Source organism: Numenius arquata, chromosome 12 (assembly GCF_964106895.1).
Source record: "Numenius arquata chromosome 12, bNumArq3.hap1.1, whole genome shotgun sequence".
NCBI classification, from domain to species: domain Eukaryota; kingdom Metazoa; phylum Chordata; class Aves; order Charadriiformes; family Scolopacidae; genus Numenius; species Numenius arquata.
This window is the reverse complement of record NC_133587.1, coordinates 41,911,557-41,926,604: the sequence shown is the minus strand read 5'-3', so window position 1 is coordinate 41,926,604 and position 15,048 is coordinate 41,911,557. Positions and strand designations below refer to the sequence as shown.

Below are 15,048 nucleotides of genomic sequence, written 5' to 3'. Positions count from 1 at the left end.
GTACACACCTCTGCCTTTACGAACAGCCTCAGTGGTTTCTGCAGGGATTCTAGCATCGTTCATATTCATTCCCAGCACCAGTTGCAGTACTGGAGGCCAAACTGGGTTTCAGCTTAAATCCATAAGCTTGAATACAGTAAAGGCATCCGTAAGTGAGCAAGGCATCTCAGCTGCTGGTCACATCTAGGGAGAAGGCTCAACAGATGATCTTTAAGGTCCCTTCCAACCCAAGCCGTTCTATGATTCTATGATTTTGAGCTGCCCTGTTGGATCCTGCCCGGCTTCCAGCTGCTGCTCCAGGAGCACAGGGTGTCTTGCTGGTGCTGCATCATATTTGCACACCCTGCCTTGAAGTTCCCAGTAGCATTTCAAATACCATTAGATGTTCTGCATGTGTCAAAAGGGTCACAGAAGTCCAGAGCGTTAGAACATGCTTTAAAGACTTAGCAGCCCACCTAAACCTTCTCAGTTATACTGGGAGTTTATCCTGGGCTGGATTTACTTGCCTGACTCTAGGGCAAGCTGGTAGCATTTAAGACACTGAAGGATATCCAAGAAATCTGCATGGGGAGGGCAGGTAAGACTTTCAGAACATGCACCCTTTTCTCTCCCAGCAGCAAAAGGCCAGGTAGGATGCCCCAGGACCCTAAAATTGGCTTTAGATTCCTTCAGGCAGCTGAGAGAATCTAGCTTAGCAGAGATGATCATGTTTAGGCATCTTATTCTGCCCGAATTCCCACCAAACTAACACTTGCTCTTTATAGTGATTTTAGGAAAAAAGAGAACTTTTGAAGAAATCTACATCTTTCAAAATACTTTTGTATTTGATGGAAGTGCTCTTAAATACTGTTCATTTTATTGTCCCATGAAAACTGTAATTTAGCTTCTAACACAACCTTAGGTTGTTTCTGTGTGTGGGGAGAGAGAAGGTGTTTGTTAAATCTATTTGAACAAGTAAGCTGAGTCTACTAATTATAAGGGAAAGAAGCCGACTCCAAATGCAGGAGAGAAAAGAAACTTTAGAGCCCTCAAATGATAGCTTCTTGGCTGATGTGACATCATTCAGTTTTCATGTATAGCGTTCAGATAAGCTTAAAAATGGAAAATTACGACAAGAGAACCAAAAGGTAAGTCACAAAGTAAGAAAGAGTGAACCAAAGTCTTGCAGAGACCTTATTAAACAACAGGGTTTTCTACATATAGATTGTATTCCATATTACTGCGTATATATATCAATTCAGATTTACTGAAAGGAAGCACAATACCTAAAATTTGATTTGAAGGTAACAGAAAACAATTTGGTTTCGGTGGAGTTTTTACAGTGGTAACTGTGAAAGACTTCCTTTTAGGTTTCTATTCATTTTCCATTTTTAGGGCATTCTTTAGGAAGCAACCTAAAAATGTCTCGTATCTGAACTTCATTGTATCATACTGAAGATCTTTTTCAGGCAAAGAAAGATTCTGGAGGACAATTTACTCCTTTACTGAAGACAGTGAAGCGCCATTCATTCTTATACCCCAAGAAAGATGGCAAAGAAAAAATAGTTTTTCTAGTCAAGTAACTACACTAAAATTTAGTTTTGAAAACACCAGTGTTATCTCAGAAACTTCTTCTCAGCCCAAGCCCAAAGTTATAACCCAGATCTTTCCGAACACAAACTGTTAAACATTAACAGGAAGCCATTTTTAAAAGCGAGTTAACTGGAGAAATGGTCACATACAAATAAGGAATTTTAAAAATACTAATACTGAACCTAGAATACAACTACTTCAACCAGAAGACCCTGACGTATCAGACTTGAGTATTTGTTGATGGTAGAGTGTCAGGCTTTTTCTAAAATTTAACAAAATACGACTTCATACTAAAATGATTTACTTTTTTTTAAGGTAATGAAGGAAAAAATCTGATTATCATCACAGAATTTTACAAAGTAGTTGGTATATACACAAGTAAACAGAACTATGCAGCAATAAAGAAGAAAATGTCAGGAGCAAACACTCTTAAAATAATAAAAATTAAAAAAAAAGAAACCAAAACCAAACAACAAACAAAACTCCACTCATCCTCCCCCTAAAAAAGCCAACCAACTACCCAAAACAAAAAACCCACCCCAAACTAAATCATAAATCACCATAATTCAAAGAGCACATTCAAAACCATACAAAATCACCTCGAGATCTCACTCCCTTTGGCACACAGGGCTCAACATTGTGATTCGCAGATAATCTGTTAAGATTTGGTTGGTGCACACAGAAAACCAAACAATCTATTTTCTGGACGCTAGGAACTTACTGCATAAGCCATAATTTTAGGGTAAAAAGAGATAAACAAGGAACACACATGCAGCACCAGCTTCTAATCCAAATGAATGCCACAAGCAAATTGCGATAACTAATGTTTCCTATTAGAGCTTACACTGCAGGTACCCCCTCAACCCTATTTAAAATAAGGCGGATAACATCGTTATAGATAATTTAGCAATACCATCTTTCTCATGAACAGCGCTTCTCTGTTTAAGAAAAGCTCAACTGTCGTATTACATCTACTCACATGAAAAATTGGGAACCATTGGTATGTTTCCCTCGGTTTGCCATTGACAAAAGGAACGCTCTGTCATGTTTGAGAATAAAGTTTTCATCTGTTTGAAGAAAAAATATGTTTGTCAGATTTTCCCTGACAAGGAACGCAAGTCTAATTTTCTTAGATACTTATGAATGCTATAAGGAGAAATTCTGCTGCTGCTGAAGAAACATGAACAGGTTGGGAAAAAAAAAACAAAAATTCAAGTTTAAACAAACCTCCCAAAAGTTACAGTAGGAGCAGTTATGAGACAGAAAGCATTCTTTCTAGAAGAAAAAGCTTCAGATATAGTGCAAACATTTCTAATGAAAATATTTAAAGTCATTATTAGTGTCTTCAATAAACATTACAGTCTCATAGACTTGGATTTAAATCCAGCATTTTCTGAATAAAACCAAGCTTGGCAGACTTACTGACATCCCAAAACAAGACTTAACATAAACAATACTGTTATTTATACAGCATGCACCTCGGGTAGAAAGATCTAAGCCATTCCCCTGGGATGGCACGTTAAAAGACAGCCACCTATCGATTCAAAACTGGAAGTCTCAAAACGTACAAGGGGGAAAAAAAAACAACCTAGATACCTGGATGAGAAACTAAAGAAAATATTCTTCCTGCAACCTAAGTACACAATCAATTAAGACTAAACTAAACATGCATTTTATATTCCAGTGAATTAAAGAGGACTTCTGGTTGTACAGCATAATATAAAACCAGATCTACCAAAGTTATTTTCAAAGCTAAAAATAGTAGTTTCAGTGTACAAAGGTGTCATTTTTAAAGATTACATATCAAACCACAATGCTGCATGTTTAGCACTCACCCCCTTTAGGAACAAACCCTAGTAACTGCTTAGCAAATGGATCTAGTCAACACTTTCTTTTGACTAAAGGCTGCAATACTCCAAAACCAAACTGTGTCTCTGTTTTTAAGACAAACTCAATGGCATGCACTTAACAACCCAGAGCGACTTGGAAAACACAGAGCCAGGGGCTGTTACACCAATACACATAGTGCTTTTATTAACACTCCAATACCACAATAACTACCTGGTTTTTGCAAGAAAGAATTGCACGTCTTCAAACAAATACTTTATAAACTCACCATTTTCCTTCCAACAACAGATTTTAAAAAGAGGTAAAGGTACGTTTATTTACAAATTCTTTGCAAGTAAAATAACTTGTGTAGCATATAAACAAAATCAAACACTTCTAGAAATAAACACTAAGCATACAAACCTTGAATAGGGAAGGGGAGGAAAGGGACATTAACAAAAGAAGAAAAAAAAAACACAACTGTTCAGAGTTGGAAATTATGCCAGTATTGTTTCCCAGAATAAGTCATTAACCCTCAGAAAGGTTAGACACAGAACTCTTCATTTCTCCAAGCAACACAGATACCCATCTACAAACGGACGTATCAGTTGTCTATATATTTACTAAGAAGGGTACAAGGGAATAGAGTTTGAATTTGTGTTACTGAGCTTTTGTCTCTTACCTTTTCATTTTGCAAAAGACCACATTCTCTATAAACAAAAGAATATGTTGACAGTTTTAGGCAGGAAGATAGGAGTTTATTCATGAATAAAGTTGCCTAACCTCCATGCTGAAAGTCACGTTTAATCAATAATGTTAGCCTTAATTAATTGTCAGTTAAAGTTAAATATTACCAAAAAAAAAAATTATCTGAAAGTCATGCATATAAAAATAATTCTCATGCAACATTAGTTTCATGCAAAAGGTGATCTATAAGTAGACCTGATTTCATTAAGTAGCTTGGGAATCAAGACTTGTTTATCTCAGAACTGAATAAAGAATCTGCAAAGGCATATTTCCTCTTACCTTTAAAATAGCCACCATAAATAGATTCACCTCCTTTTCCATTACCTACGCATTAAAAAGCATGAATTAAATCTTTTCTTTCATTTATGAAAAAGCTGTATGTAACATTCCATCACTTTAAAACAAACCAGGATACTCTGGCCAGTTACTAATATTTGAGCATAAGCTCCTTAATTAAAAGTCACAGCCGTGCATTATCCTGCTGACACTCAAAATATTGACAATGACGATTGCCCTAGTGCCTCTGAACACCGGGAAGTCTGGAGCAGGGCTCCAAAGGCTAATCCTCACTGGTATTTGCTAAAGCAGCAGCAGACAGCAAAACAACAGCAAGCAAAGAAAAGAACCACAGTAGGTACAACCAACAGTCTTGCCCAGCTCAAAAGCAGCTGAGAAACCACTCGAATGGATGAGGTAAGAAAGTAGCTGGCAGTTCTAAAGGCACTTCTACTTGACTCTTGAAACAAGATACTCCCTCACCGTGCCCATTTTCTCAGGTATTTCAGGACACGGTGAAGAAGACATACATTTTAGTAAAGACAGGTATTTCAGGGAAGGCCAACAGGCTAAAACATGATGTTGTACACATACTGCAGGGAAGGAAACAAAGAAACTCCTGGAAAAAACTCCTTTTGGAGACTTACCCATTAAACACTCCTAGCTCATTTACTACAAATAATTTAAAAAAGCAAACGTATTCAAATAGTTAGGTCCCTGTATCAACAGAGCATTATTAGTGTTGCCTCTACTGCAGACACGAAAGTAAAAAGCAGTAAGACTATATTTTGGATTTGAATTCTGTTTCAATAAGACTGGTGTTAACTCCAGCAAGGTGGTGGTAGGTGGTTTTTTTCTTCTTCAACTTATCTTCTAAATAAATATTACTTCAATGGAAACATTTTAGAATTTCAAATATTAACAAAGAAATGGGTGATCTATGCTCTACTTCGCAGCAAATGAAATATTTTTATGGCATTGTAATGTTTCCATGGCGTTTTCTAAATTTACATTATAACCACTTCAGTTATCACATTTCTGTTCTACTTAAAACATTTCAGTTTTAAAACTGTGTTTTACCTTCGCTGAAGTCCCCACCCTGAATCATGAAGTTTTTAACCACACGATGGAATGTAGTGCCTTTGTAGCACAGCTTCTTTCCAGTTGTTTTGCCAATTCCTTTTTCACCTGCAAGAAGGTTAAACAAAAAGAATCTGCAGACTGTGACAGAACAAACTCTAAGGGTTTTACCTCCCTAGTACTAATGGATACGAGAGCCATCAGAATAGCACAGCTATAAAAGATACTTGGGTACTTGTACATGTCTAAGGAAAAAAAAACATGCTGGATTGGCCTAGCACTCAGAATCCTGAATTTATGTAGTACAGAAGTGTACAATTCTCACAGTCTGCTAGGATATTCCATTATGTAGACTGTATAGTCCAGAACGGGAGAGAATCCCCTCTCTACTGTTAGCATAGAGTCATAGAATGGTTCAGGTTGGAAGGGACCTTAAAGATCATCAAGTTCCAAACCCACTGCCATGGGTAGGGACACCTGTGTTTATTACCAAATTTTTAAAGATATCTGTCAAATAATCATCCTGTCCTATAAGTAAGCAGAAGCAAACACAATTTGCAAGAATAAAACAAATATTTCAGGTAGCTTTTAAGCCTGCGCATCTGATCTCGAGTAGACGTCCTAACTTTGTGCTTCCTTTCAAATGTCTTTCCAGTAAAAGAAAGGTACCAGCTGAAGACATCAATGAAACCTGTACAGCTGTAGAAGAGAATTCAAACAGGGATACAATACAAAGAAAAAGTTGTTTTCTCAAAACAAAACAAAAAAATTGTTCTCTCTTCTGCTTGTTTTATCTCTCATCATCTGCAACACCTTTTCCTTCCTTTATCTCCATCCAATGTTTTTCTAGCAAAGCTGCTGTAAGGATTTAAACAATCTTTCAGAGCTACAGAACATGAGGCTCAGACATTATACTATTCAGTCTGCTACTGCATTTTATTTATCTTTTCTAATCTATTCTGATAAACTTCAAACGAGTTCCTATTTTTCTACGACAGTTGCACCGTTCTTTCCCATTCTCAGTCTATCCCTGGGTATCTCTTTAATAAGCGAAAGCGATTAAAAAATAATCAGAAAGTAGAATAAGAAGAGGAGGCATCACCACACAGACCTCAAAAAAATGAGCTGTGTACTGTATGTTCCACAAGTTCACAGTATTATAAAGCTCTTCTAAATTTCAGAGATTATCTAGATTATCTAGAACACATCACATTCTGGGATTGGAGCTCTGACAAGATGAACTTTAAGAAGTTAACACAGAAGGCTATCAACAAATTTGTTTCACGTAACCAGTTCTCTAAAAGCTGTTCCCTAAAGCCAGATGTTAAAATGCTGTCTGGGAAGTCATGCTAAGGCATTTTAATGATTTGGAAAAGAGTTATTTCATATACAAGGTAGAGGCTTCACCGGCACAGTTAATTCAGGGTATATTGCAAGTTGCTGAGCATTCAGATATAAAAAAACCTTCCAATTATTCGCATAAATAACACACAACAGTTCCTACAATAACTTAATCAAGATTAACCTTCAACTTGCAGCTGAAAAATCCCTGAGGAACAGTGCAGACCAAAAAAACCCACTCCTCCTTAAAAAAAATGAGTTGGAGGATGCTATGATATACCCGGACATATCTTTTGCCAGTGCTGTCCCTTTGATTTCACAGATCTCTTCTCTCCTCTCTCCCACCAAACAAGCCCAGGATTTCTAAGGGACCATCATATTCCCTTTCAGTCCTTGATTTAGCTAAAAATTAGTAAGTTTTCTCGGATTTAATAGATGCTCTTGTCCTCTGACCCCTGTCTAGCACTTCTATGAACCTGAAATACACTCAAAATTTTATTAGATACATTCTTTAAGTCTGTATTTTTATATAAGAAAAATTTATATATATTCAAAGCTTTATGTAGTGTCCCAAGTCAAATGTCACCATTATACTGTTCAGTGACATTAATACTCAATGTCTCTCCTGATAAATCCTAAAGCCCTGATAATTCCTAAAGAATTTCTTGCCTTTATGGCATTTGTGTAACTTGAGTGATCAATAATTCCAGCAGAGTCTCAGCCTTGTCAATCACTTTACCTCCAGGAGCCCCACGTTAGGATCCAAAAAAAGAATACATGTCTTTGTTCCATAAATTCACAGTTTTGCATTCTGTAATCATGAGTTATCTTCACTACTCAAACTCACAGTTATAGAATACCACGCTATTTCCTGCTATGCATTATTCAAATCCTCCCCAGCACTAACAAATCTCAGCTTTGTTTTTGCGAGAAAAAAAAAAAATCAGCACTATTATTATGCTGTGGTTTATACTTGTATAAACAAATAATAACTGTAAGAAACAAACAAACAAAAAATCTTAAATATACGCATGCTACTTACCCGAGCACAAGCAAAGGAAGTTTTTGCAAGTCTTCGGACATATGTCTGAGAAGAGCTGAAACATAATTCGACCAACTAGAAGAAAAAAAATAATAATTTTTATAACTCTTTATAATGACATAAGAAAATCTGCACATAAATAAATCAGAATGTTTTGAAAATATCTTCTGAGAAAAAGTTATTTTAACAAGATGAGTAAGAAAACATTCCAAATACACTTATATTAAAACAAGCAGCAGGAAAGAATATCGTAATTGTAAAAAAAATGAAAATTAAGTAATATCATTATATCTAATTTATTCAGAATGCCAATGATTCCATTTTGATTTGAACCTGGAAAGCCAAACTGATTTACTAAAATAGTTTATCCTGCCAATTCATTTCTCATTTGAAAATCAAAAAGATTTGCCGTAGATAGAGGTCCCTAGAGAGTTGGGGTAACACTCTTGGCCTAAAATCCTTTAGTTTAAAAAGAATAATAAAAAAATAGATGAAACAAATAGAAAGATGAAAGGCGGGCAGAATAACAACTAGCAATTTAAGGACTAACACTCCACTTGCCAGTACTATGAACCAAATACTACTTTCTCTCTATGCAAAGTGAATGGAGTAATTCTCACTCTTAGTACAGCTCCCCCCATGCTATTGGTGGTAGTTACGCTACGTACCTTGGAAACCTATTACAATACTGCTGAAGAGTGGTTTAATATAAAGAAAAACTATTGTAGAACTGATTCACATTTTTGATGTTATTTTCCAAGATATCGGGATGTATATTACTAAAGAACAAAAGCAGAAAACTCCCAGACATATGAAGTCTTTAAAAAAATACATAATTAGCAAAGAAAAAGTTGTCGTCTCTAAAGGGTGTGAAATAAACCATAAAAGCCACACTGTTGGCCAGCATTACAAGACCAGTAATAATCCGTCAATGAGCACTACCCTCTAGCGGTGCACATTGGTAAGACCTCAAAGACAATTTTAAAAAGTAACTCCTCCAGGAATTACTTGTCTTCCACTTAAAGAAAAAAATAATAATAATTTAAGTTCAAGTGTATTTTATTCAATACTTTCTCACCAAGAAAAATTTTAAGAGGCTCCTAAGAAACTGTGTTCAATTGTAAGGCTTTGTCCAAACGAATACAATTGCCAGCAATTTGCAGTTGGTTCAAAAATGGGAGAAATGAAAAAAAAAAAAAGAAGAAATAACACAGAGACCACCTGTATTTTGTACTCTTCGATAAAAATTCAAGATGCCTTCAGCTGTTGAAATGTCTGCATTTCATTAACTGCTGTAAGAATGTTCTCTTATTATTTGTCATTACAGCAAGAAAAATCTAAAGAAAATGGGTAGAGACAGTCTCCAAAGCATGAAAAAATAGGAAATATTCAAAGACCCTACATTAGACAGCAGTAGCCGTAACTACCACTATGAAAAGACAGCTATTTGGACATGAAGAAACCATTATAAGCTATGCGGAGTGAAGATTCACACAGAGAACACAATAGAGAAGACAGTTTAGCAAGAGAGTTATCAATTTTCATTATAAACACAGTAATTCAGGAGAGCAGAAATCACATTCCTCTGCTTGTGAAAGCACCGAACTGAGCAGTGACCAAGTGCTTTAGAAAGCCATGTACAGGTTTCCTCTCACATTCACTATATGAAGCCTTTCAGAAAAAAACCCCATGTCACTATCCCCATTCTACCAAAAGCAGAGAAATAATGACCAGCTGCTGATTTACCAAGATGAGAGCTGCCAAATAACTAATAGGTGTCACTGCCTGTGGGCTCCAGGAGGGACTTTTATCCTCAGGAATAAACTGCAGAAGCCATATGGTTGGAAGATCCTTTCTCACATACAAACCCCACCATACTTAGCACCTTCGGCAGCAGACACCACCTCATCCGTCTTCTGGTGGAAGAGCATCATCTTAAGTTCTTGAAGATGTCAAGGCAGAACATGGAAAGAGACATTCATAGCCAGGTACCATGATTTCAACAGTATCTTTCTCTAGGGCTCTGCCAATAACAACATCTGCAACCTTCTCATGCCTTTCAACTCCTACGAACTGTCTGTGACGCACACATCCAACATCAAAAGATTATAGATCCAGTTTAAAAGATAAGGACGTCTCTCCTCCACGTAAGCTAAAGTGCTGCTTACCTGGTTATTTCCAGCTATCTAAAATGTGTGCTTGTAATACGTAAGCCCACATACTGTGTATCCATCTGCTGGGTTACTATCTGTATTTTACCTAAATTGCACAAATACCCTTATCACTGAAAGCTTGTATTTTCCACTGACAGTCAACGAAATGCGCCAGAGAAAGACCAAATACATTCTCACACCTTCATCAGATCATTAATCTTCCCTCAGATTTAGCCACCTCTTCTCTGAAATGATTCACCTTCACTATATAGAGAAAATTTCCAATACTTTCTTCAGCTTAATTTCCCTGATACGAAGGTAAAGTGATCTGATTAGGGAACAAGCTTTCTGTGACTGACCATAACACTTCAATAGTAAAATAAATATATTTTTTGATAGAAATTAGACTAAGTGATGAAAGAAGTATTTACATTACTGGTAATTACATACAGTAAGCGATGCATATATAAAGTCTAAGATATTTTGAAGCTTGATTTCATAAAATGTTTGATGTAGCTAAAGAGCTACATCAATTATAGAGACCAGAAGGCATAATGACCGGAAAAAAATCCCACTTCAGAATTCTATTTTCAAATTTAAAGACGAAAATTTTTCTTCTTTTGTTTTTGAACCCTTGATCAACTTTTTAGCTGAGAAAGAGCTAGTACTTGATTCAAATTAAGTGGTAAAAAATCAGGGTAGGAATATCCATGCAATATTGCAATAAGGGCTCCTGCTAGCAAAGTTTATCAAAATAATCATTGATTTCAAATGTTTATCCAGTTATTTCCTCCAGTTTATCTGCTAAACTTTTTAGAAACAACAGATTGCTTGAATGTATTTTCCACGTAATATAAATTGTTTTGCTAGATTATGCTCTGTTTCAGCCATAAAGGTTTCAATTTCCGATAGATGCTCCCAAAATAAACCTAGGCATCCAAAATTAAATATAAATATATTGGGTTTGGCTTTTCCCAATTTCTTAGAGCAAACCAAGCAAGAAGCCAGTGCAGCACTTTTCCCAGTGTATCAACAAGAATATCCTGCTGAAGGAGAAAGCAGGGATTACAACCATTAAGACAGTGATGCGTGTCCCTTACAGACAGAGGCCCAAAGGCTTAGACAGATTTGCACAGAAGTTTAAATAACAGCTCACTAAAATGACCATATTTTAATTTTATTAATTTATTTATCCCAAAATTCGTGAACACTAACTCATCTAAATTTGAAAAGACAGCTTTAAATTAGAAATGTGGCTACGGTTTTCAGAAAAACAAAGATTTACCGTGGAAAAAGAACAGATTTTATTTAAAACACCAGTTAAAACAATGGATGTCCCAGTTCCCCTGAGCAGGGATCTATAGTCTTGACATATTAACACTTTGTTAATGCCGCCTTACACTCTTTACAAGGAAAGTCTCCATAAACTTCCTTCCCCAGCTCTCTACTAAGCCCAGTCTTCCACAAATACTACCTGAAGCTCCCTCCATTCCAATCTTCCGCGGTCTCCACAAAAGCAAATATATATTTCAGTGCTGCACACAGCAAAAATTCACTGTCTTCAGTCTCAGAGATACGCAAGTGAGAGACTACACTTTGTCTTCTCCTACCAGAAGAGGCTGATCGGTTTGGTCTTCCATTTACCAATCCAGTTTGTTCTAGACGTCAAGGCAAGTCTTCAGGGTTTTTCATTCTGCACTGACAACAATTCTATTATGATGACTGGATTACAATTTTTATTAAAACCAGATCCCTCCAAACCTACATCTTATCTTCCTTACACGCCCTCTGATCGGGGTTCCCCCATATCACGTGCCCTCTTAGCTCCTGTTGTACCACATTCACCTGGATTGCCAATCGTGCCGTTTTATTTTCTGCCAATCCACAACTTTTTGCCTTCAAAGGGCTAAAAGTTAACGGGAATCCTGTCGAGAACAGTTTCTGCCTTCAGGAAAGGTTAACGACAACCCCGTAAAGGCCTCCCTGCTTCTACTAATGCGGATATAGTACTACGATGACGTTTGCATTGGAGTTTATTTCACATAAATTCATAGCAGCTGAAATCCCAAAATACACCAAAATTGAGGCAAAAGCGACCAGAAGGAGAGAGGTAATGAAAGACCAGACTGACTGATGAGAGAAGGGACATACCCTGGGAAGGAAAGAAACTGAAGTGGAATGAAAAAGTGAGGGTCAAACAATAACAGAAACTGGAGTAAAAAAAATAAATAAATAAAAAGAAGGAAAACGCTTCTGTGAATCGCAGTGAAACAAAGCGAAAATGAATAAATATAACAGTTTATGATGGATAAAGCCAGTTGGGGGGTGGGGAGGGGAGATGTGTGAAAAAAATATTGGATGGCCACATGAACTACACTACAGCAGCAGACTATGTGTGTGACATACAGTCGGACATCTCTTCTAATTATCATGGTACCTGAAAGACTGAGGCTCCACACAGATTTGCATCACAGAGTAAAGACAGAATTATTTAAATAGGCATCTGCTGCCATCCCGAATTTCTTGGCATACCGTAGGCAGTTCACTCCTATGGGCATGCTGTATGTGTCCAAATCCATTGGTAGGGGGGACCCAAAAGAAGAGAGAGCCTGTGCTAGTATCAAAATAAACGCTTATTCCTGATTTATTCTCCGTTTGCTCTTTGAAAATTAGGAACCACGAAGTGCCTTCATAAAAAAACAATGCTTAACAGGCAACTTATTAAAAGCAGCCTAAATTTAGACTTAAAAAATACTGACACAGAGCCTACAAAGTTTGCCCTGCTACAAAAGGCACATACAAACAGGCATCAAGATTCTCCAGCTAGAATTAAAATACGGACACAAAAGCAGTAATAAAGCTTCTGAAAGCCCAACCAAAGCTACAATATTCACTCCGGTATTTTCTAAGGGATCTAGTTAAAGAGTAAAACTAATCTGAACTCTGCAGTCCCCTCCCCTCTCACATATGCTCACCCCCCACACCCTTTGCTGCTCCTTCTCATCTAGTCTGTGCACCACTCTCTTATTTTTAATTGCTACAGGTATCTTGACAAACACTGGGTAAGCAAAGTCTGTAAGGGGAAAGCTAAGAGTTGGCAGCTGCTTGGAGGAATATTTTTGGACTCCCAAGCAACCTACACTGTTAAAAATGACACAGTTTTGTATTCTGCAGGCAAAGAGATGTCTCCAGTACCGAGAGGCACGTCCTGTTATTCTCTGCATTTTGTGGAGAGATGCGAGTTCAGCTTTTCAGTGTAGACAGGGTGGGGGCAATGTCTTATTTATGGGCTAGCAACAAAATGCAAGATTGTTCTTTTCCTCAGTTCTTTCTCCCTACATCTAATAAAAATGAGCAAGCAGAGCAGCTTATTGCATATAAAATCAAATAAGCAAAATGTTAGTTAGGAAGTCTTCTGGCAGTCTAGAAGTTAATACCTCACTAGTATCAGCAGGAGAGTACATCTCTCGGAGTTAGTGCTTCATGTCATCTGGAAGCACTGCTTTATCATTGACACTTGGTTCAGCTTTTGAAGGTCATCTTACAGCTAAAAGAGCAACGTTTAAGCTTTTTAAATATAACCTTAAATCCCAAGACATAGTTGCATAGTGAATTAATAAACAGACACTAGATAAAGCAGTATAACCAAATTACATGAGTGCCCACACCAACATTTTACAAATTGGCACGTTTTCCTGCAAAAATACAACTCATTAGTTAGGTGCAATACAAACAGCAGGGCTCTGAATTTGATAGACAGCTGTGAGATTCCTGTTACTTTAAAGAGAAAATAAATACAGACAGCTACGAACAGAGCCAAAGCCCCTGTGTCTACTCCAGGGGCTCCGAAAGCTCTGCACCACCAAGAACACTAACGCTGCAATTCCTCTCTGACACCGCTATCAGTCATCAGACTCAAGTAGATGTGAGGGAAAACAAGGTAATCCACTTTCACTCGTGATGCACAGCACAAGGCTGAGGAGGGGAGAAGGAAGGCAACAAGAGGTATTATGAAATGGGAGCAGGAACGTCGGTCCAGAGAAAGAGCTGAAGAAAACAGTGCAGGGAGAGACTCCTCAGATGAAGGGTCAAAACAAAAAACCCTAACAAAAGCAAATGAGACGAAGGATGATGAATTGTCTTTGCTATAAATCAATCTTATCTTATAAGATAAAACACCTTTAGTAGTCTCATTCCATAGCAAATCCGAATTTAAAGCAACAGAAAATGCTGAAACTCCCACTTACGTTAACATTTTTCTCTTCAATAAAAGTATTCAGAAAAGACACCTAATTAAAGCAACTCAAATAGGAGTTAGAATAGCAACAGATTTATAGATATGCCCTATCAGGTCACTGAAGTTAGAACTGAATCTTTCTTTTTGAGTTTTGGTGAAAATAAAAAGGAAGCTAAATGGGTCACGGTTACATTCGCACACAACTGAATTTTGAAAATGCAGAGAAATAAACTCATATTTCGAAGTCTTTCAGAGAAACACTGGAGCAGAAAATGAAAGTGAAAGCATAATGAAGCCGTCACATTTATTCATTTTTCTGGGAGACAAATAGTAACGATATAGAGCACTCAGCACAGGAGAGACAACTAATATGCACTGATAAACTCATGTTCAAAAAGATGGGTAAATCAATCTGTACAACCATTCTTCCAGAGCGGGGAAAACAGAAGAGGGAATCAAGTTGTTATTCCAGGATTAAAACTCACAGTCTCCCACGTATGGGCGATTACACTTCCCATAGGGAAAATACGAGTTAAGAGATGGATTTATTTTAATATTTTTTTTTTTTAAATCAGGCCACCTGGTGAAACATTCTATGCTTCTATGGTCAATTCCTCATTTACATTCAGAAGACGCATTTTGAGCAGGAAGAGGAAAGATTTAGACCAGATGACCTCCTGAGGTTCTTTTCCAGTTTTAATTACCGTGTGATTAAAAATACTTCTAGGAGTACCTCTCCAGTTTCCTCACAACTTGCCCTAGTTTTTCCACAG

The 15,048-nt window shown here is 37.1% G+C and overlaps 1 protein-coding gene across 1 annotated transcript in view; it reads right to left on the bottom strand.

The window, feature by feature from the left end:
* The window catches only part of NKTR (natural killer cell triggering receptor), a 37,889-nt gene that overhangs the window by 21,893 nt on the left and 948 nt on the right, over positions 1-15,048 (bottom strand). The window contains exons 3-6 of the mRNA XM_074157143.1: positions 7,886-7,960; positions 5,503-5,610; positions 4,426-4,470; positions 2,552-2,639 (exon numbers count right to left, since the gene is read on the bottom strand). Coding sequence (XP_074013244.1) covers positions 2,552-2,639; positions 4,426-4,470; positions 5,503-5,610; positions 7,886-7,960 — 316 coding nt within the window. The remainder of the gene's footprint in view (positions 1-2,551; positions 2,640-4,425; positions 4,471-5,502; positions 5,611-7,885; positions 7,961-15,048) is intronic.